At 31.9% G+C, this 22,578-nt stretch overlaps 1 protein-coding gene across 1 annotated transcript; it reads right to left on the bottom strand.

Moving 5' to 3' along the window:
- Positions 1-255: 255 nt before the first annotated feature.
- LOC134711533 (DNA mismatch repair protein Mlh3-like) lies at positions 256-22,556 on the bottom strand. Its single transcript, XM_063572180.1, has 15 exons — positions 22,462-22,556; positions 15,658-15,897; positions 11,119-15,221; positions 10,602-10,691; positions 10,088-10,243; positions 8,206-8,270; positions 7,381-7,485; positions 6,498-6,549; positions 5,814-5,900; positions 5,108-5,236; positions 4,397-4,527; positions 3,684-3,707; positions 3,394-3,472; positions 2,416-2,558; positions 256-382 (listed from the first exon to the last, which is right to left on the bottom strand). Exons 2-15 carry the CDS (start codon positions 15,879-15,881, stop codon positions 332-334), a joined length of 5,439 nt encoding a protein of 1,812 aa, XP_063428250.1. The 5' UTR covers positions 15,882-15,897; positions 22,462-22,556; the 3' UTR covers positions 256-331.
- Positions 22,557-22,578: the final 22 nt, after the last annotated feature.

Raw genomic sequence — 22,578 nt, 5'->3', positions numbered from 1 at the left:
CACCAATCATCCAAAGCTTCCCTCCCATTTTGGAATTTCCCTAAAGTGGACTTTTAGCTCTGATATATTGAATGTCTTATCATTTGCATAATAAACAAACAGTTCAAAATAATTTCAGTGAAGTTTTTTTTTTTACATAGTTCAAAAGCTTTAATAAAGAACACTTATTGGACACTCTATCAATTTTGGAAACTGCCAGTAAAAGGCTTTTTTGATGGCATTTACATAAAATGTAAAATATTGATAATAGATCTTTACATAACTAGACTATAAAAAGCTAACAAGTGTACATATTGGTCTTTTTTTTTATCTTGTGTCTGCAACATTTTCATCACTGCTGCAAATGCTTAGCGACCTTCCATAAATTTGGTCTTTTCCTTTCCTGAAATGATAAATTCTTAAAATGTTTACTTTTAAAATATCTTTGCAAATAAACAGCCACAACAAAATCATAGAGTACAATTATTGAAAGTATGTATAAACATTAAATAATACAGCTATGTGTGTGAGTGTTCAGGTCTTTCAATTTTGGTTGGATGCATCCATCTTATATTTATAAGAAACAAAATAAATGATATTTCACAGCAGATTATATATACGGTGGATTCATTTATTTTCGTGGGTACCAAATTTATTGGATTGAGAAAAAGTTTCATATTGTGTATTTTTGATTTCATGGTTTTCTTAAGTGGAGAGTTGTCTCATACCACATCTCCTTTTTTTTATATATATTCATATAGACAATTTGTTATATGTTTCTTAATTTCCCTGTACTAAATAAATACAAGCATTGATTAGTGTGTGCTGGCTTTTAAAATATCCTTTGAATAGCATTTTAAACCTAGAATTAAGATCAACTACCATATAGATAAGGAGGTCCTTTATTGTTGTCTAAATTCTAAAATAATGTCAAATCATACATATGCTTTAATAACCATTGAATAAAAATGATGTGGCTAAATTTTACAGTCTGCACTGTTAGTTCCTAGTCCTGATACCTTAGACACTATAGTGAAAAATCTATTTAATAGGACTACTAAATATTTGCACAAGAGTGCACACGCTGAAATGTCTCGCCTTCTTTACTAATCATTGTTATTATGTTGATAGACCTTAATATAAAGCTTTATTACAACTGTCACATAAACTCAACATTAACCAAGAAAACGAAACATTGATCAATGAACCATGAAAATGAGGTCAAGGTCAGATGAACCATTTCAGGCAAACATGTACAGCTAACAATTCTTCAATACACAAGTAAAGTTGACTTATTTCTGATAAATTAAGAAAACAGACCAAGACACAAACACTTAACAATTATCAATGGACCGTGAAAATCAGGTCAAGGTCAAATAAAACCTGTGTAACAGATATATAGGTCATAAAATATTTCCATAAACCAAATATAGTTGACCTAATGCATAAAGTATTAAAAAAATAGACAAAAACTCAAAAACTTGACTATGACCATTGGACCATAAAAATGAGGTCAAGGTCAGATGACACCTGTCAGCTAGACATGTACACCTAAAAATCATTCCATACACCAAATATAGTACACCTATTGCATATAGTATAAGAAAAACAGACCAAAACACAAAAACTTAACTATAACCACTCAACCATGAAAATGAGGTCAAGGTCAGATGACACCTGCCAGTTGGACATGAACACCTTACAGTCCTTCCATACACCGAATATACTAGGCCTATTGCTTATAGTATCTGAGATATGGACTTGACCACCAAAACTTAACCTTGTTCAATGATCCATGAAATGAAGTCGAGGTCAAGTGAAAACTGTCTGACGTGCATAAGGACCTTGCAAGGTACGCACATAACAAATATAGTTATCCAGTTACTAATATTAAGAGAGAATTTAACATTACAAAAAATCTTATCTTTTTTTTCAAGTAGTCACTGAACCATGAAAATGAGGTCAAGGACATTGGACATGTGACTGACGGAAAGTTCATAACACGAGGCATCTATATACAAAGTATGAAGCATCCAGGTCTTCTACCTTCTAAAATATTAAGCTTTCAAGAAGTGAGCTAACACCACCGCCGCGGGATCACTATCCCTATGTCGAGCTTTCTGCAACAAAAGTTGCAGGCTCCACAAAAACTAAGTTAAGACACATAAAAAAATGTCAAGTTATTGGTCTTTAGACTAGTAGTTGGAAAAGATTTTAGTGTCAACTGTAATCTTAAGCTGAATCAGAATAGCAGTATGTGAGCAGATCAGCACAAGCACACAGAAAAATAATTTATATGTCGTCATTAAGAAAAGATGAAAGCTTTCTAAAGCTTATTCTAACCCTATCCTTGACCTAAACCCAGGGAACCAAGTTTGCCATAAGATGTTGGAAAGGTAGTAAACATAATTAATTTAAAGATATGTTTAAACAAACCTGATGTCTGTCTCCAAGCTGAATCAAAGGAACAACTGATGGTCTACCATGGGCACACTGGAATGGTAGTTTACATTTAGACAATGACTTCAACAGTTCCTCACACTCTGGTAGGGTCAAAGGATCACCAAATTTAATAGCTCCTAAAATATTTAATTTAAAATTACTATAAAGCAAGTTAGATACAAAAACTATCTGTAATGCAGGGCTAATTGCCTCTTTACTCAGGGAAAAATCTAAAGAATTTTTCAACTCTCCTCTAATGCACATCTTCATACATGGACCAAATGGTGTACATTGTCTTTTTACATTTGTGATTTGTATAATTCCAATTAGTTGAGCATATTTCCAGTGATTTTTTTGTTTTTTGTGATGTTACACCAGAGTATCATGTTAAGTGGAAGCTTGGGTGTCCACAAACATGTTTGACCCTGCCTCATTTTGTATGTGCTTGTTACATGTCTAGAGCAAGTAATGTAGTGGTTGTAATTTTTTGCTGTTTATCATATAAGTTTTTCCGTTTATTGTTTTGTATATAAATCATGCCATCAGTTTTCTCGTTTGAATTGTTTTACATTTGTTATTTCAGAATTTTTATAGCTTGATTGTTGAAGGCTTTACAGTGATTTATCATTGCTAACTACTATGTCATTTGGTCCCTTGTTGAGAGTCATTCTGAGTAGTCTAACTGGCAATCATACCAATTCTAATTTTGATAATAAAAGACTTTTACACGTCCGAAATTATTTGTTTATCGCCATTGAGATTATATGTCAACAGGCAACTGTTATATTTATAGAAAATACCACCAGATTTCCTGTCAAGTATTTACCAGTTTCAGTATAAAAAGTGATCTATATTTATTTTTCTTTTTTTTTCTTTTAAATTCTTTTTTTTTTAACAAATGTAAATCAACTGTCTGTTGACAAAACTGGAAAAAAAAACAAAGCTACATTTTTTAAAATATCAAAATATTACCATGACAAGCTTGTGAACAGAGTGCTTTATGTATAGTGTTTGGCATCCTCCCTCTCGAACCTCTGGTATCTTGTAAAACCTGAAACAGACAAAAATATAATTCTAATGTAGAGATGAATAGCATTTATATACAATCATTTGGTTCTTAATAACATTAATGGAAAATTGATTAAGTAATGATTTCTGAAACCCCAATTTAAATAATTGGATACGACATATACTAACTCTTTTTTCCTGCATTGTATTAAGATAAGAAATAAAAGCTTTAGGTTATATATCAAAAGACTTACCTCAGCATATTCTTTTATTAAAGCCTGCAAAGTACAAATATATAAATAATAAGTTACCGACTGTGCAAGAACCTAATAGGAAAACAAGGTTGTTAAAAACCACCTTCAAACAAAAGGAAATTGGTAATGATTATTTAAAAGAAAAAAAGATTCTACTCACATTATTCTTTGTGCCAAAAATTTAATTATCAAAAAATTTCTATATAAAACTGATTCTGTTTACAGTGATTTGACTGTTAGTGTTGCAAAATGATGCAAAATTTTGAATGAGTTGCAATAGTTGGAGAGCAACACGAACAGTCAAGTCACTGTAATATTTAAATTGAATACCTAAAATGTCACTTAATTCTTTCTTGTATTTCTCATTTCAACAGAAGCTCTTGGTAGAAGTTAATAATAGGAAGAAGAATACTTCATTTCATATTAGAAAATCTCAAAAATCTAATATAAGTATTGACAATTATATATGTATTTGGTATAGTGAAGTACATATAATATTACCTATCTAACAAAAGGAAAGCTTAAAATTAGTTTGATTTTAGTTATTCAAACAGATTAAGTGTTATTCTGTTTGAAATCAATATTGAACACTGTATTTGTTGCAATACAACTGATGTATCTTTTTTTTATTCACAGCATATTTGCTACAGTGAAACAAAATGAACAAATTGTCTTCAAACATAAAGCAATAATGTAAAACAAAAGAAACTAACCTCTGAAGCTTTTATTGCTGATGCATCTTTTCTTATCTTCCCACTACTTTGATCCTTCTGTAGAAAACATGATGGAACTGTATGTAGCTTGATACTATCTCTTTTGTTCTTATCTGATGAAAATCTTATACCTATAAACCAAATAGTTTTTAATCATATAACATTTTGATATTCCACTTTAAAAAAAAGTCCATTTCTGTCAAAAACGAAGTGAAGAAAAGTATATGATAATTGTCATCCTCAACACATGTACATTCTTTTCAAACAAATAATATTTTGGTGACTCCCCAAACGGGAGTTTCATTATAGCAAACACAGCTTTCCTTTAGAAATACTTCAGTTTTATTAAAAAAAAATCAATAGCTAGTAAAAATAAAAGAAGAATGTGTGTAAGCTTCATAATTTTTCAAGTTATAATGGGGCATAACCCTAGAATGAAAAATGAGTCACTGTCAAAATTCCATCTGTCAAAATTCGATCTTTGTCTGTGTGTTGTGGCATGCAGGTGTACCAAAGTTGTTGTAATGAGCATAACAGTGTTTTGAATTGTTTACAATTTCTTCACAGAATCTAAATAAACCAAATGACGACTTTGAGACATCAGTGGTTGAAATCAAAAGTTGACGGTACTACAAGATAAATCAACTCAGTGAAAGTTCATATTCATGTAAACACATAGCTTAGGATAACAAACAGGACTGCAAACCATACCTATTCTACTAAATTCTTCTATAAATGATGTAATGACTCTAATAACCTCTTCTGGAAATGTCAATTCTTCATCTGATACAAGCTCTGTACAACAAATCTTCTTTTCACCATCCTTCACTTTATAAGCCTCTAAAATCATATACAAATTAAGGTGCGTTATATTCTTATCATTCACTTTACAAGAGATTCAGAAGTACTCTTTGTTCATAAACTAGTAAATTAACAAGAGAATTAATAGATGGACCTGTGCTAAACCTTGGCTTGACAGCTTTCAACAAGAAATTACAAGTGTTGTCTGGCTAAGCATACCCAACATGCAGTTCAAAGTAATGGAAAAACAGAGAAGAAATGTTGAAGAGAAAAAAAAACGCTCATACTTTATAAGTATTTAGTGGAGTTGTTGATCTAATAGGAATTTATAACCAAATAATAGTACTCAAGAAATGTGTACCTAATAAAGATTTAAATTTATTCAATGTATTGAAAATTTCAAATATCAGAAATCAGATAGAAAATGTCTTGACTGAACACAAACTGCTAACAAATTAACAGCTACTTACAACTGTTAAACAGCTGATCAATTATGAAATCTTTATGTTCAGTAGTTCCTGAAAAGTGTTAATAATTATTATTAGAAGAAACAAGATGGATTGCAATATAGCCCCAATTAAATATTACTGTAAAACATTCTGATACTGATTTTTACCTTTGGTGAAAGTTTCAAGTCGGACCCTTTCATGGGCTGCATGTTGATCAATCAAACACAGCATTTCTTTATCACTGGAGGGACTTTCTGTAGATAGAAACCATTTTCAATTAATTTATCTATAAGTTTAACCAACTGTTTTATAATATACAGTACATTTAGTCTTTTTTCTTACAATGATCTTGATATTCTAACTTATAAACTGATTATTTCAACTAATCAAACAAAACACTTTTAAGGTGGCTTGGGTGTCTTCCTCAATCATGGATTTTGAAGTAGCAGATAACAATTGGTCAAGATCTTTAATGAAATGTGCAAATTTTGAGAGTAGTATGTAATTCATGTGACAGAATTTTCATGTTAATGTTAATATTCATGAAAATTACATGTTTTATCATATTTATGACTGTATTTTCACAAAAACACAAACATTTTGTTTGATTCCATATTTTTCTACTTTGATACATAAGGGGAGATAAATCAGTTAAAGTATTTTTTATAATAGAGAATGTCAAATTGTTTCCCTTGTTCTGCTTCTCTATATTCATGGTAAAATTTGCATGCAAACAAGGCATAATTGTAAAGATTATATTAAAAGTTAACAATATATATGCTGTCATTTAAAAAAGTCTTACATTTTCTTTCTTGCTCTTTACATGCATATGTTTTAATGTTATAACATACCTCCTATTTGCAATGAACATGCAATAAACTTGTTATCGACCTGTCCAAGTACCTGCAATACATGTTAAATTAGTATAACTGAGTTAAAGTGTAAAATTGAGAATGGAAATGGGGAATGTACATACTTAAAAACTGTTTATGAGCTCAATACATATCTATCTAATACTTACTTACAACTGCGATTTAATTCAATATTTGATTTGATTAATTTCCATCAAATAATGATTACATTTTATAACTAAATTAGATTACAATATACATTTTGTTAATACAACATTTTTAAAAATAAAGTAAAACATTATATTTATATTGGTTCCCATACATCAAAGGCCTCATCAGTCATATTTGTCAGTCAGGATCAATTTTGGAACATTCACAACATAGACAAATGTTTTCCAGGTCCTAGGTTATATAAAATTTCTTTATCTTTCATTTATATACATTTGTTTTCTTTTTGAATTCAGAGATTTAAGGTTTATTGTTGTACATTGAACAACAATTTGAAAACTTATTTGGGCAAATATCAGGAAAAAAATAAATGTGTCTACAATTACAGTTGAAGAAAAAAGGTATTTATCCCTCTCTGTGGATTCTTCAGGTAAATTACATTTTCATGTTGAAGTGCATTGTTGTTTGAAATCTTAGGTTGTTTTTTTTATCATCCAATTTTGTTATTTGAATACATTATGGTGCATTATTTGAATATTTTCTTGATTATAAGTTGTTACAAACATAATTATTATAAAAATTACCAAAAAGAATGAATTATATAGATAAATAAATGTCACATCACATAAATTGGCAATTTTTAAGGAATTGGGACTCATAAAACTCTGTCTCTAAATAGTAATTTAGAAGTTATTTGATAATCAAACTAATTTACCTTAAAATTCTGTAACATATCCTTATCAAAGACACATGGATTCAATGCTTGATGAGCTTTGGTACTTGCTCTTGTCATGTGACTTATCTGTGTTGTTGGCATGCTCTGTAATACAAACAAAATAGAGAGGAAACAAAATAAAAACAGCCAGCTTATAAAATAAGAAGCAGTCTCAAGGGCTGAAAGCAAAATTCTTTTCAGTAGGTTTATATACCCTAATATACTGGGCTATTTAGGGAAGAGGAAGTCTCTGTATTAAATCAGATGCAGGGCTTTTAAGTGTTGAGATAGTCTCAGATCTCAGATTTGGATTTTTCTGCAGATTGTTCAGAAATGAAGTCTACAGCTTTTACAAAATAGGGAGATATTGATAACTCACTACATTTTCAAACTACTGACCCTGTTTTAAAACACTTCTGAAACTGCATAGCTCCCTTTTCAGATTTCGCAAGTGCTCTCAACCAAAATAAATTATAATTTTCTTAAATCCAATACTCAAAGGTGTATGAAAAAATTTATATCATCCTTCAATGTATCATCTGTATACAAAAGATAGAATCACAATTTAATGGTACCAGTGAAGCTGAAAGTAAACTACCATTTAAAAAATTCTAGGGTGCCCCTAAAAAAAATTGTGTTCTAGTTCAGTGAAAATGGACACTTTATTTAACTTTTCAACCTTATGATTCAAGCGTCTCTGGTGAATCTTTTATAGATGTAACTGGCATCTGGTGTACAATATTATAAGCCCGGTTCCATGATTTTTAGTGTATATAAAGACAATAAAGAAGTGTTAAAAAAAACACATTGATTCTAAAAAAATACCTTTGCTGGCATATTAAAAACAGGATTTTCCCATTCTTTAAACAGATCCTCTACTTTACGTGTTTCTGAAAAGTAAACAAAACTAGAGGCTCTAAAGAGCCTGTGTCGCTCACCTTGGTACCAAGATTTACGAAAAATGGTTAAAAATTGACAATAAAGGGCAATAACTCCTAAAGGGGTCAACTGACCATTTTGGTCACATTGACTCATTTGTAAATCTTACTTTGCTGAACATTATTGCTGTTTACAGTTTATCTCTATCTATAATAATATTCAAGATAATAACCAAAAACAGCAAAATTTTCTTAAAATTACCAATTCAGGGGCAGCAACCCAACAACGAAATGTCCGATTCATCTTTAAATTTCAGGGCATATAGATCTTGACCTGATAAACAGTTTTACCCCTGTCAGATTTGCTCTAAATGCTTTGTTTTTGAGTTATAAGCCAAAAACTGCATTTTATCCCTATGTTCTATTTTTAGCCATGGTGGCCATCTTGGTTGGTTGGCAGGGTCACCGGACACATTTTTTAAACTGAATACCCCAATCATGATTGTGGCCAAGTTTGGTTTAATTTGGCCCAGTAGTTTTGGAGGAGAAGATTTTTGTAAAAGTTAACAACGACGGACGACAGACGACGACGGACGCAAAGTGATGGGAAAAGCTCACATGGCCCTTTGGGCCAGGTGAGCTAAAAACAGTGTTTAATTCACATATTTTGTTGTTGTTGTATGACATCAATAATGAAAACTAAATATAGCTCCTTCCCACGGGTTAAAACATTTGCAAAATAAAATCAACTGAAATGAATTAGAAGTCTTCCTTTTCAAATAGCTGACAAATTATGAATTTTATAACAATAATGTGTGTTCAATGGACACCTTATCCTGGTATCATTATCACAATTCCTTGTTCAATGGTAAAAACCCTATTTGCACAAATTATCAAAGTTACACACCATTATGAGCATGTGTAATTAGTTTCATATTGATATGGGTAAACTATCTTTACCAAAAACTTAAACATTATACATGACAATCTTATGAACAGATAGATGCACACATTTAAAAAAGGTGCAATCAATGGTAATCTTAGTGATTAAATCATTGATCAGAGAACGTCAGAATAATATGCAGTTTTAACTTAAGGAGGCTCGCGGTTATAACATTTTCAGAAAAAAAATAAAACATTTATTTTTTCATTACAAATTTTATTAATCACCTTAACTGTTTGTACTTTATCATATTGCACAAAAATCATTCCAAAAAATCAATTCATCTTGGCCCCAACTGACTTTGAAAATGTAGATATCACTGAAAAAGCTCCAAATTATCTCCCTTGGTGCAAAAATGCCATTTTTTGGCAATAAAATTGAAATATCTTTTTTAACTCATCGGTGATCTATATTTTTTATTGTTGTTTTTGAATAAGCTGTACATAAACTAAATAATTGTAAAATTTTAGCGATTTCTGTAATTTAGTTCTTTTTTAATTTCGATATTACCGATATTTCTTCTATTAGTTCAACAGAAAAAAAGGACATTAATAAAAATGCATGCTTGTTTTGGAGGCAGATTGTGAGCGTAAATGAACGGTAACCCCATTTTTTTATTTCATTTTTCTATTAAGTATAAGATAAAGTTCATTTATAGAAAAATGTATCGAAATCCTATATTAAATAAAAAATTCGATTTAGACCCGCGAGCCCCCTTAAGTCGAAATATGTATGTTATCATCAAATTGGCATATATCTATACTTTGTAGAAATATTTAAGCTAAAAAGTAATTCCAATTCCAAAGTTAAGTTTACCATGCAAGTTTAATGTGTAAATAATAAACTAAAAAAAAATTTGATATACCATCACTAAATCAAAGCTTACCACCGTTAATCTGATCTGTATTCTTCCACTTAATTGAAGCTAAATCATCATCATCCTTAGATAAATGTTGATCCATCAAGCTCTTCAATGATTTACTTGATTCAGGAGATAGAGCTGGTATATTCCTTTCTTTATGTACAGGTGTGGATATATTATCTGCAAAGAACATCATAACCAATATCAGTCTGCACAAAAACTTTTTCATCTACTAGTCTGGAAACTAAAAACCTTTACTTATATGAATATATATATAGATTAAATTTTTTTATTTACACATCTGAATCAATATTTACTAATCTGGGGCATCAAACTAGTGCAGACTGAACCATTGTTACAAAATTTTTGAAATATTTCACAAAATCTTTTTTTCTTTCAGGATAAAAATTTCCTATACATGTGACAATTTTTACTATCTTTTGGTTAATACATGTATATAGATATAAGAATATATGGTATGAGTGCCAATGAGACAACTCTTCATCAAAATCACAATAGATATGTCTGAAAGCTGTACCTGTTTGATGTTGAATACTATCCTCTGGAGGTGTCCATTCTGTTGATTTAACACTGTGTCCACTTCTTGTATTGACATACAATTTAGTCCCTGGAAAATAAAAAGAAAATGTTTCTTTATTCTGCAATAAACTTGCATAGAAAATAAAACATTTGGAATATTTATAAATAATGTTGAAGCCTTGTTGCTATTAGCTGATAATATCATTTAGTTACCCAGGATATTATTTTAAGAAAAAGAAAAAAAAACATTTCCTCTTAGAACATTAAATTTATAAGCAGTGATTGATCAATAAAATAAAACATAACTTTGGTCAACCAGAAGAATTGTCCTAATTAACAGATGGATAAGTGACTTATAAAATAATGAACAGCATCATAAAAGTTTCAGGTCCTCAGTGTTTTCTTGTTTTTCAAAACTACAGACCTCATGCCTGTCATTAAAAGCTATATCCTATGTGAATCTACATTTATTTCAATTTATATTTTTTTCAATAACCATCATATGACATGCTTACCAGACACTGGATCCGTCATTTCTATCCAGGTTTTACATTCTAACTGTACATTCCTGAGTTCTGAATCACCATCAGGAGAAAAACAATCTTCAGTGGTGGTCATTTTACCTTTGGAACCTGGTGTAGTAATTAATTTTGCTGAATCACTGTCAACTTTTGTTACTTGGGTTTCAACTTCTTTCAATTCACTATCTCCTTCAGGAGAAAAGAGTTCTACATCTGATCTTACTGTTGTCGATGGAGGTGGTGAATGGCATAGAATATTTTTGTCACTTATATTAATATCTTTACGACACCCATTATTTATATCTGACACTTCTTGTAATTCGTCAGTTTCTGACATAATAATACCATGAGAATCAGTTTCACTGCAATGCTGGTTTGGAATTTGTTTGCTGTTTTTAGTATTAGAACCAAACATTTCATCAGAACTCTGAGAGATTAAATTAGTGTTTCCTGTGATAGAATTTGAATTAAATGACCTGTGTTGATGCTTGTAGTGAAGACTTGTTGAGTTTGAACTTGAAAATATCTCATTTGAATAATCCATTCTGTCTTCAAAATTTGTTCCTGAAGATTCCCTGAAAATGGTACCATGGTCTAATAAAGGGTTGTTTTGATTTGCAGGCTTTGATGTTTTTACATTGTCTAATGCAAACAATTTCTTTGGCATATAAACTGATGGCATTCCATGTTGATTTTCCATCAAATCTTCAGATTCTTCATAAAGACTACTCTTCATTGTCATACTTTTGATTATATCAGATGTTTGATCTGTTTTCGTTAAGTAGTTGCTAGAACTAGAATTTGTCTGACTTTCTTGTTCTTCCAAATGTCGGCCACTGTTTTTATGAGAGTCTTCATCTGAGAGTGAAGATTCCTCTGTGTCTATTATAGGTGAAAACCCTTCTGATAAACATGGTGAAACGGATGTCTTTCTCTCAAAATTAGGAACATATTTCTGGAATTTAATGTCAATTTCATTATCTTCATCATCAGAGATTTCCATTTCTTTGTACTCATTGTCAATGCCACTATCTTCTAACACAACAAATTCCTGTGTTTGTCTGTAGAAGGGTTGAGATTCGTCCACGTCAGGCATGGTTTCATTGCATACTAATGAACTGTCTATTTCATTATCATAAGTTATTTTTGCTTTTTTACACATAAATTGCATGTAAACATCAAATGGCACATCATTTTTATCACAGATATGTTGACTATCACATGTTTGAGGAACTTCCTGAGTTTCTGATTCTGCAACATCAAAGTAAGATAAAAAACTGAGATCTTGATTTTTGGAGGCAAATTTGGAAACTGAATATATTTCCTTAGTTTTTTCATTTGTTTCATAAATATCATGTTCTCCTATATCGGATTCAAGTCTTTGGTCTTTATTGCCCCTGTATAATGACAAGGACTTGATTTTGCCTTTACCTTTCAAAGCAGAGTTAGATTCGGATAAATGATCCCAAGAGCTTGGGTTCTGTACAGTTGCAATATGTGATGATGATGGTTGATTGCTACTGTCTTGATTAAAAGTGAAAGTTGATATTTGCCTGCCTGACTGGTGCGGTGGTGAAGTTGTATAAAATAAATCAGCATCAGGGGATTTTTGATTGACAGTATCAGCATAATTTGTTTGAAAAGCTGGCAAGGATTCAGTCCTATTGAAACTTTGACTGCCTTCTGATGGTAAAAATGAATGAACAGTTTGTATGAATCTATCAGAACTCATAAAAGACTTAGGTTTGCTATATTTCTCCTCTGATTTGGTTGTAAAGTTTTCATATTCTCTTGATGGTGAAAATTTAAATGTCTCTTGTGGAATATTCATTGAATTACTTCTGTTATTTGATTTTGAAATTATATTTTCGATTTCTGCAACACAGTTTTCAATGGACTCGCATGCCTCTTCAATATCAATTGGACTAGACTTAGAGAAATCTGTACTGGTTGATGGTTGGAGCTCATGTTGCATTTCATAATTTGTATTGGTATTCTTCAAAGAATTTGCCTGATCATTTAATTTATCATCATCAACCCCTTTTCCATCAACAGGTGGGCAAAGGAATTTTTTGTGAGGCTTCACAGAAGTCAAATTAGAAACAGAGGCTGACAAGTCACTTTTGCCATATTCATCCAGGTTTTCATTGTCATGAAGAGTTTGTTTAACATTTTTAAAAATAGTTGCTTTTTCCACCAAATGTCCAGGAACTGGTTCAGCATCAGTGACAATTCTTTCACTTTTGTCTTCACAATTACTTGACAAAGTTTCTGTCCTATCATTACCTTGTTTTGTATTACATGTTGGTTGGTTAATAACTTGATCCTCTTTTGTTGCCCGACTTTGTAATCTATATTTTCTTAGCACTTGAAGAGAATTCTCAGATATCTGACTTTTCATACTCCCATGTTTTTTACTTCTAAGCTTCCTTAGTCCTTGTAGTGAAGAGGTGAAAACAGGTACATCATTTTGCATTGCTCTGGACTCAGTACTACAATTTTTGCTTTTGTAGTCTTGGTTTTCTAAAGTATCAGCTAGAGTGTCTCCCTGTTGTTCTCCTGAACATGTATGTTCTTTTAACCTTGTAAATTTCTTTTGTTTTTCTAGAAGGCTTTTTGTTAATAAAGTACAATTTTCTGAACTTTTTCTTTTTCTGAGTTTAGACAAAGATGACACATTAATTTTAGTTTCCCTTACTATAGGTGTATCAATACAAATAATGTTTTTCTTGACGGCCATTTTGACTCTTTGTTGGGTAGGTATTGGATCCTCACTTAAATCACCATCACTGCAGCTATCGTTTCTTTTTGACGACATTGTGTTGTCCTGGCTGGTGTCTTTACCCAAACATGTGCTTCCATTTCTATTTGATTGTGTTTCTGTGGTTGAATCCAAAACAACAAGTCTGGGAGAACCTGGAGTTGTTACCTTCATTTGCTGATCTAAAGGAGTAAAAAATTCATCATTTTTTAACATATCAATGGTATCATTTGTATTTGATTCTTTTTCATTACTAGTTAAACCAGTGTCAGGACTTTCACTTAATGTACTAGATGATGATATGTCAGATATTACTTTTCTTTTCACAATTTTCGAAAACAATCCATTTCTATCTTTTGTACTTATTTCTGGTTTAAATTTCAACCCAACAAAGTCTGTCTTTGAAGTTATTTCTTTTCCATTTTTGTCATCCAAAGTTTCTTTAGGATCCTTCTTCACAAAATTTTCTGCAAGAATCCCTAAGTGAAGACTGTGCTCCTTCAGAAAATCTGTCACAGTTTTCTCTAAGCAATGCTGAAGTATTTCAAAGTTTTTGAATTCTACAAGGGTTTTTGCTGGTTCAAATGTAATGTCATATTCTTTATAAGGACAGGTAACATTTAATACATAAATACCATGTTGATCAGTAGTCTTAGTTGGGCTTGTATTCATAATGTGACCCCTGAATTTGTTAGTCGATAGCTCAAGTTTCCTTCTCAATATTAATGACTTTGATAGTTGATGATTAACCACTTTATGTAATTTTGTTTTGAGAACATTTCTCCCATTTATGTAAATAAACTGATAGTCCTTTTTGTTGGCACCTTTTTTCCCTATGTACCCATCTACAGCAAAGTCAACCTCTTTTCCAGAAACCTCTGTTAGACTTTTAGATTTACCAGGTCCAAAAAGATAAGTGAATGTATTCAAAATATTATTTGTTTTATGAGTTTGTAAAACTACATGACCAGACACGTCATTTCGCAATGACAATGAAACAGATGGTTTTATAAGAGCAATACTCTCAACTTTCTGACGAATCTTTTCCAGGTCCAATGCTGGATTACAACATTTTTTCCTGACTGGTAAGTTGTAGAACAGATCATGTACTGTAACAGTGGTCCCTGCACTAGATCTGGGAACAGTAGAATCAGAGATTGGGAGTGCTCTCCCTTGCTGAAATATTTTACAGAAAGTCTGTGTACTGGTTTGTGAGCGAGAGTTGATCTCTAATATGCTAGTAATATCTCGAAGACTGGCCAACGCTTCCCCTCTGTATCCATAGTAATGTAAATTTTCTAAATCACTTACTTCATGGCATTTACTTGTCGAATACCTGAAAGAATTTGAAAACTTAAGCCCTAAAAGAATCATTTCATTAAGTTTAAGTAGTAAATATCTATACATTCCAATGGAGCAAAACAATTGTTTTCAATTCAAAAAGATGTATATCTTAATAAAATTGTGTCCACAGCAAGAAAATCCAGGATATCAATTAACTTTATAACTTTTTAAAAATCAGTACATGTATTCTGATTATTTTTACAAATATTTACTGTCTCAAATTATGACCTTCTTACTCTATATCAATTATCTGCCAACGAGGGAATCTTTTTGTCAGACTCCCATGAATATTTAAGAGTCTCACTTCCCTCCATATAAAATTTATGAATTCCAAAAAATGTAAGAGTGAGAATTCTTGATGATTTTTTTTTAGTAATATTTTTATTGAATTATTATATATGATGTATCAATGTCATCAGTATCAATACCTTTCCCCAACAACCTGTAGATCATCTTGTCGTATTCCTTTACCATTATCTACCACTTGAATTTTAAAGCATGGTAGGTCTACTCTAACGGCCACACAAGTGGCACCTGCATCCAAAGCATTGACAACTAACTCCTCAACGCACTGGGCAACATTTGTAATTGCCACTCCTGTCCTCAGTAATGACCTAACATCAGCTGGTAAACTGGTTATTCTATCCCCCATACATCTACTGGAACAACTGAAAATATAGAACAAGCAAATATTAAAAAAAAATGTTTAAATTTAAAGCCTTTAGGTAATTTCTTGTTCTATGGCTTTTGGGCTCCAAAATTTGGGGCGAGCGAGCGATTTGAAAATTTAAATAAAAAAATATTTATTTTGCAAATTATTGAGGCAAAGCTTAAAAAGTAAAGGCGAGCGATTATAATTTTTTTTTGTAAACATAAAATAGTAGGTTTTGACAATATTAAAACTTGATTTATCACTTGTACTTTGACATTTCTTTAATTTCTGAAGTATTTTTTCCCTGTTCACCAAGAAATAATTAAATCTGGTCTATGTATGTGTGACTGACAATGGGACAATTCTTCATCTAAGTCATTCAGTTTGGGGGCAACCCCTTAATGTTATAAATATCCCTTTTTTCATGTTGTATGAGTGATCAATATAAGTTATATCAGTTATAATGTATTTGTTTGTACAAAAGGGCTCATATTTTCTCAAAGAACTTTACATCTATCTAGTATTAAATGGTCAAAACATGTCCAAGAATTTTGTAATATTCCTGGACTTTAACCATGTTAACACATTTACTTTCAGGGCCGTAACTACATTGAGGCAAATGAGGCAAATGCCTCATGTTAAATTTCAACCAGATGCTCCGCAGGGCGTAGCTTTATACGACCGCAGACGTTGAACCCTGAACGGTTGGGGCAAGTATGGACACAACATTCAAGCTGGATTCCGCTCTAAATTTGGATTGTGATTAAATAGTTGACACAGCATAGGTTTCTGACACAGAATGAATATATTCAAATGAACTTAAAATTTTTGTTTTCTCTTAGAGCAATTCACTATGCTGTTGAATATTAATCCTCTCAAAAAAAAAATTTGAAGAAATTTTCTTTTTATTTATGAAATTTCAAATGAGAAAAATTGAACCCAATTTTTTAATCACATCCCCCTTTCCCTTATTCCAAAACTAATTTCAATTAAAATATTCTAATGGCGTTTGCAACAATTACTACTCATTTAAATACATCATAAAATATTAAGATGTAAAAAAACTGCCTGTAATCACTGAATGGTAAAGATTATTTAAATTTATCAGTTGGTAGTAAAAAGTGAATATACATTGTATATTGTATATAACAAAGATTTAAGTTGATTCTGGACAAAGAAAGATAACTCCAATTAAACAAAATTCTTGCAGATATTTCTTGCTTACTATACTGGACAAAGAAAGATAACTCTTAATTAAAAAAAAAATTGCTATTTCACAATATTGTGAAATTAGATATTTCTTGCCATTGCACAATACTGTGCAATTGAAAAGACTTGCTATTGCACAATACTTAATATAATAATTTTAGATCCTGATTTGGACCAACTTGAAAACTGGGCCCATAATCAAAAATCTAAGTACATGTTTATATTCAGCATATCAAAGAGGCCCAAGAATTTAATTTTTGTTAAAATCAAACTTAGTTTAATTTTGTACCCTTTGGACTTTAATTTAGACCAATTTTAAAACTGGACCAAAAATTAAGAATCTACATACACAGTTAGATTTGGCATATCAAAGAACCCCAATTATTCAATTTTTGATGAAATCAAACAATGTTTAATTTTGGACCTCGATTTGGGCCAACTTGAAAACTGGGCCAATATTAAAAAATCTAAGTACATTTTTAGATTCAGCATTTCAAAGAACCCCAAGGTTTCAATTTTTGTTAAAATCAAACTAAGTTTAATTTTGGACCCTTTGGACCTTAATGTAGACCAATTTGAAAACAGGACCAAAAATTAAGAATCTACATACACAGTTAGATTCGGCATATTAAAGAACCCCAATTATTCAATTTTGATGAAATCAAACAAAGTTTAATTTTGGACCCTTTGGGCCCCTTTTTCCTTAACTGTTGGGACCAAAACTCCCAAAATCAATACCAACTTTCCTTTTATAGTCATAAACCTTGTGTTTAAATTTCATAGATTTCTATTTACTTATACTAACGCTATGGTGCGAAAACCAAGAAAAATGCTTATTTGGGTCCCTTTTTGGCCCCTAATTCCTAAACTGTTGGGATCAAAACTCCCAAAATCAATACCAACCTTCCTTTTGTGGTCATAAACATTGTGTTTAAATTTCATTGATTTCTATTTACTTTAACTAAAGTTATTGTGCGAAAACCAAGAATAATGCTTATTTGGGCCCTTTTTTGGCCCCTAATTCCTAAACTGTTGAAACCAAAACTCCCAAAATCAATCCCAACCTTTCTTTTGTGGTCATAAACCTTGTGTCAAAATTTCATAGATTTCCATTGACTTAAACTAAAGTTATAGTGCGAAAACCAAGAAAATGCTTATTTGGGCCCTTTTTGGCCCCTAATTCCTAAAATGTTGGGACCAAAACTACCAAAATCAATACCAGCCTTCCTTTTATGGTCATAAACCTTGTGTTAAAATTTCATAGATTTCTATTCACTTTTACTAAAGTTAGAGTGCGAAAACTAAAAGTATTCGGACGACGACGACGACGACGACGCCAACGTGATAGCAATATACGACGAAATTTTTTTCAAAATTTGCGGTCGTATAAAAAAATAAATAAAAAATGATGAAACAAAAGATTGTCTTCATATATATCAAATTGTATTCACTAAAAGTGTCAAGCAAGAAGCAAGTTCTCTTCACTCTCTGGTGTCGCCCCTGCATGTTTTTCGTGAACCATGTTTCTATTTTACTTTTAGTTTTCAGTTGATGGTCTATTGTTTGTACTTCAGTGTTCCGGGTTTTTTTTTTTGTTCATTTATTGTCCAATACTGTATTACTATAGTCGGAGTGTTGACTTTCATTTATAAATGTCAGATTTTGCAATGTTGCATGTCCTCTGATGTCAAGATAGTGTGCGAGAAAATATTTTAAGACTATACGATGCTACTGATGACTGGACACAGAATAAAAATGTTCGTTCCTACATGGGGAATTGAATTTGATTTCAAGGAATACAAAACTGGTTTTTTGGTAGATAAGGCTAGATAGCTGACATGGTTTAAATTAAAGTAAGGTCACCAATTTCCGGGTATCAAATAATTTGAAAAAAAACAATAATGTATTGCAATATGAACTTTTACATTGAATGGTTAAACTTGCATTAAGTCGTGTTCAGATCCTTATACAGAAAATAAAGGAATATGGAGTAAAGTAAAACGTGCACAGGTCTAATCCCACAGAAAATCAATGCATAGGAAAAATACAAATGATCAATGGTCAAAGTTTTTATTCCTGTTCTTCATCTTGAAAGTTGCTGGAGGGTCTTCAACAATAAGAATCACTAATACCGTAAAACACGGTCAAGATTGTCCGTAGTGTCGATTTAAGCAGTATTAGTACTTATAGTTTAATCTAGTCATTAAAAATCACCAAAGTCTAAGCACAATACAAGACAAGAACAGACAGACAGACAGATCTAGTATAAATGATTATGAGAATTACGATATTTGCTTCATCCAACAGATCGGTCTTTTAATGGTGTCCCTTAAACCAAAAAGACTTGAAGTCTTAAATTACAATGAATCTATGTTTTTGCTTTGAGACCAAAATATTGTCGAAAAAAATAGCTAAAATTTCATTATGTTTCTATGTAAGAAAGAGTCCAGGAAACGCTCAGAATGCACGATTTTACATTATTTCGCTCAGAGCTTCTGGGGGCCTTACGCGCGGCCCCCAGACCCCTTGCCCAAAATTTTTCGCATCGCTACGCTCGGCGAATATATTTTGCCTCACTATTACAAGAGGCTAGTTACGGCCCTGACTTTAACAGTTTAATATTATTCAAAATAAGTGTTTTAGAAAAAGTTGTTTAAAATATGATGTATTTAACTCTCCTCTTTTTGAGTACAAAATTGTAAGTTTTCAAAAGTTTTGCATAGAAGAACTATACAAATCCTTGTATTTCTATTTTCTTTTCTACATCAGTAAAATGACCCCTTGTCTGAGGGAGGGTTGTTCTTAACCTGATAATAACAAACACAGGTAAAAGTACGACCTTTTACACAGGGCTTTGATACAGACCAAACAACAAGCTATACAGGGCTCCAAAATTATTAGCGTACACAATTCAAACAGGAAAACCAACGATCTAATTTATATATCCAAACAGGAAAATACCAAGCAACAACATCAATAAACGATAACTGCTGAACAACAGGCCCCTGAATCAATCAGGACAGGTGCATAAACATGCAGTGGCTATGAATAGTTTTGTTTCGCCAGCATACAATATAATTGCCATTGAAGGCAAATCCTTCAGAAGTTCTTTGTACTTTATTCTAAAAATGAACATATTTTGATAGGGAATATAAGTAAGGGGGAAAGAAACCAATTTTTTGTTCTTTATAGGTATATATTTCCGCTTTTATAAATTTATATCGCAGCACTCCTTCTTTGGATAAATAGGTTTCATGCTGAAACAAATATTCTAACAGATATTTAAGAATTGTGGTGGTGTGCTTTTCTGTTTACAATCGTTATATACAGCCAGGTTATACTGTGTTTTTTTAAAACAAATGTTGATATATTTTTATAATATTTACCAAAAAAGCGGTGTGGGAAATGGACATGATTACATTTCCGGATGCGGGAATATAAATTTTAAACAAAAAAATCTGTTTTGAGAAAAATAGGTGCGGGCGGGTCCGTCGAACAAGGAATCAAATTGATGTGGCCTTAGCATGTTTAGTAAAATATATTACCAGTAATTCAAATGGTTATTTTACCAGCAGCAGCGATGTTAGTGAATTTGTTATTTTGCAGGTTCTTTTTAAAGAGGAATAATTAATATTTACTTTGAAGATGATTCACAACATAGAACCATGTAGTGGCAAGACAAATAGCAACAAAGTCACCCAACAAAGATTTCAATCTAATATTCCTAAACACTCATTCTCTGTTAAAATTGAGAAAGGAAATGGTGAGTGTGTCAAAGCGACAACAACCAAAGAGACCAAAGAGCAGACAACAACCAAAGGCCACCAATGGGTCTTCAATGTAGCGAGAATTCCTGCACCCGTAGGTGTCCTATAGCTGGCCCCTACAAAATATGCATAATACGCGCTAGTACAGTGATAATGGACATCATACTAAACTCTGAATTATACACAAGAAACTAAAATTTAAAATCATACAAGACTAACATAGGCCAGATTTTAGACATGAACTATTAGCTTCTGTTTCAGTTCTTCCTGACACAGAAATTTTCAGATGAGCATAATACTAATAGTCATTTATTTAGTTTGTGCAAAATAATATCATCAAAAACAAAAGTTTTAACCCTTGATGTTAATGATTCACCATTCAATTGGAGCCATCTAGGCCAGGCTGCTAGATTCGTAATGGTGGACTTTTTCTCGAGGGAACCAGGTTGTGTGACTAAGATGACTCAGCAACTAGGTTGGGTACCACTGGAACATAGGAGAGCCAGGAGCAGGGTCATCATGTTCTACAAGATAATAAACCATATTGTAGAAGTTCCTGTTCAACACCTGCTCTGCCATCATGATACCAGAACCCGTGGTTCCATGTCAAATAACATCAGACAGATAAGGACCAAACTGGACTGCTTTAAATATTCATTCATCCCAGCCACCATCATATCCTGGAACAACATACCTCCAGATATCTGAGCTTCCCGTCTGTGGAACACTTTCGACACGCCATCCAAGATGTCAGCATGTCGACACTACTCCACATCTAAATTACAGCACCGTTTTTTACTGTACATACAGACCTCTTTTTAACTGTACATACTTGAAGGTTTTTAGCTGTTCACTCACGCTGGAGTATATACACTCAAATATGAGTCCACTCCTTGACGGGAAGATAGATAGATAGATAGAGGATTTGGTAGTGTCGTCACTACAACCGAGGAATTTAAATCTGCACTCCTCAGCAAGCGCAACTAACTTAAGAGTGCATTTGTTTCTAACCCGAAATTTTGTCATCGATGACTATCGTTTAGTAAACATTAAATTAAGCTGCTAGAAACAAATACAGCGTTTAATAAACTTTATGGACACCGTGTAGTCAGACAGAAATAGATTATATTCACGCACTGTAAACAAACAGTTTACAGTGCGGGAAATAAATAACCAGGACTTTGTGAAAACAACACATGCTCGTAATTATTGAAATGACAGATGCAGAAACAAATTTATCGTTTACAGTCTCACCAATAAACGACTACGCGACTATTTTGCTTTTGTGCGTAATCGTTTAGGTTAGAAACAAATGCGCTCTTATTCGCAGACCAATAGCTGAAAGGAATCAGAAATGTACCCATCTGCCATATACAGAAGTGGGAAATACAGAATGTTTGTTTAATCAGGTATCTCACTCGTTTTTGATAAGAATATTCTGTATTGTGTAGTGTTGATGATGATGAACTATAGAACATAAATAATTTTATTGTAATATTTGTTGTTGACATGCTATTAAATGACCAGTGAATTGATTTCCGTAAATGTTGATGCGTTCAAATATAAGTTAAGAAAAAGGAGACAGCTACAAATTGTTTACACACATTCAATAAATAGCATTAGGCAGTATTTGAGTTCATTTATGCTGATTCAAATGTTTTGCTGTCTGCTAGAAGAACCGGAAGTAGTGCGTCTCTCGCTAACGAGATTATGCTTTTTAA

This window comes from Mytilus trossulus, chromosome 3 (genome assembly GCF_036588685.1).
Source record: "Mytilus trossulus isolate FHL-02 chromosome 3, PNRI_Mtr1.1.1.hap1, whole genome shotgun sequence".
In the NCBI taxonomy this organism is placed as follows: Eukaryota; Metazoa; Mollusca; class Bivalvia; order Mytilida; family Mytilidae; genus Mytilus; species Mytilus trossulus.
The sequence above is the reverse complement of the archived record's forward strand: the minus strand, read 5'-3'. Positions and strand labels throughout refer to the sequence as shown.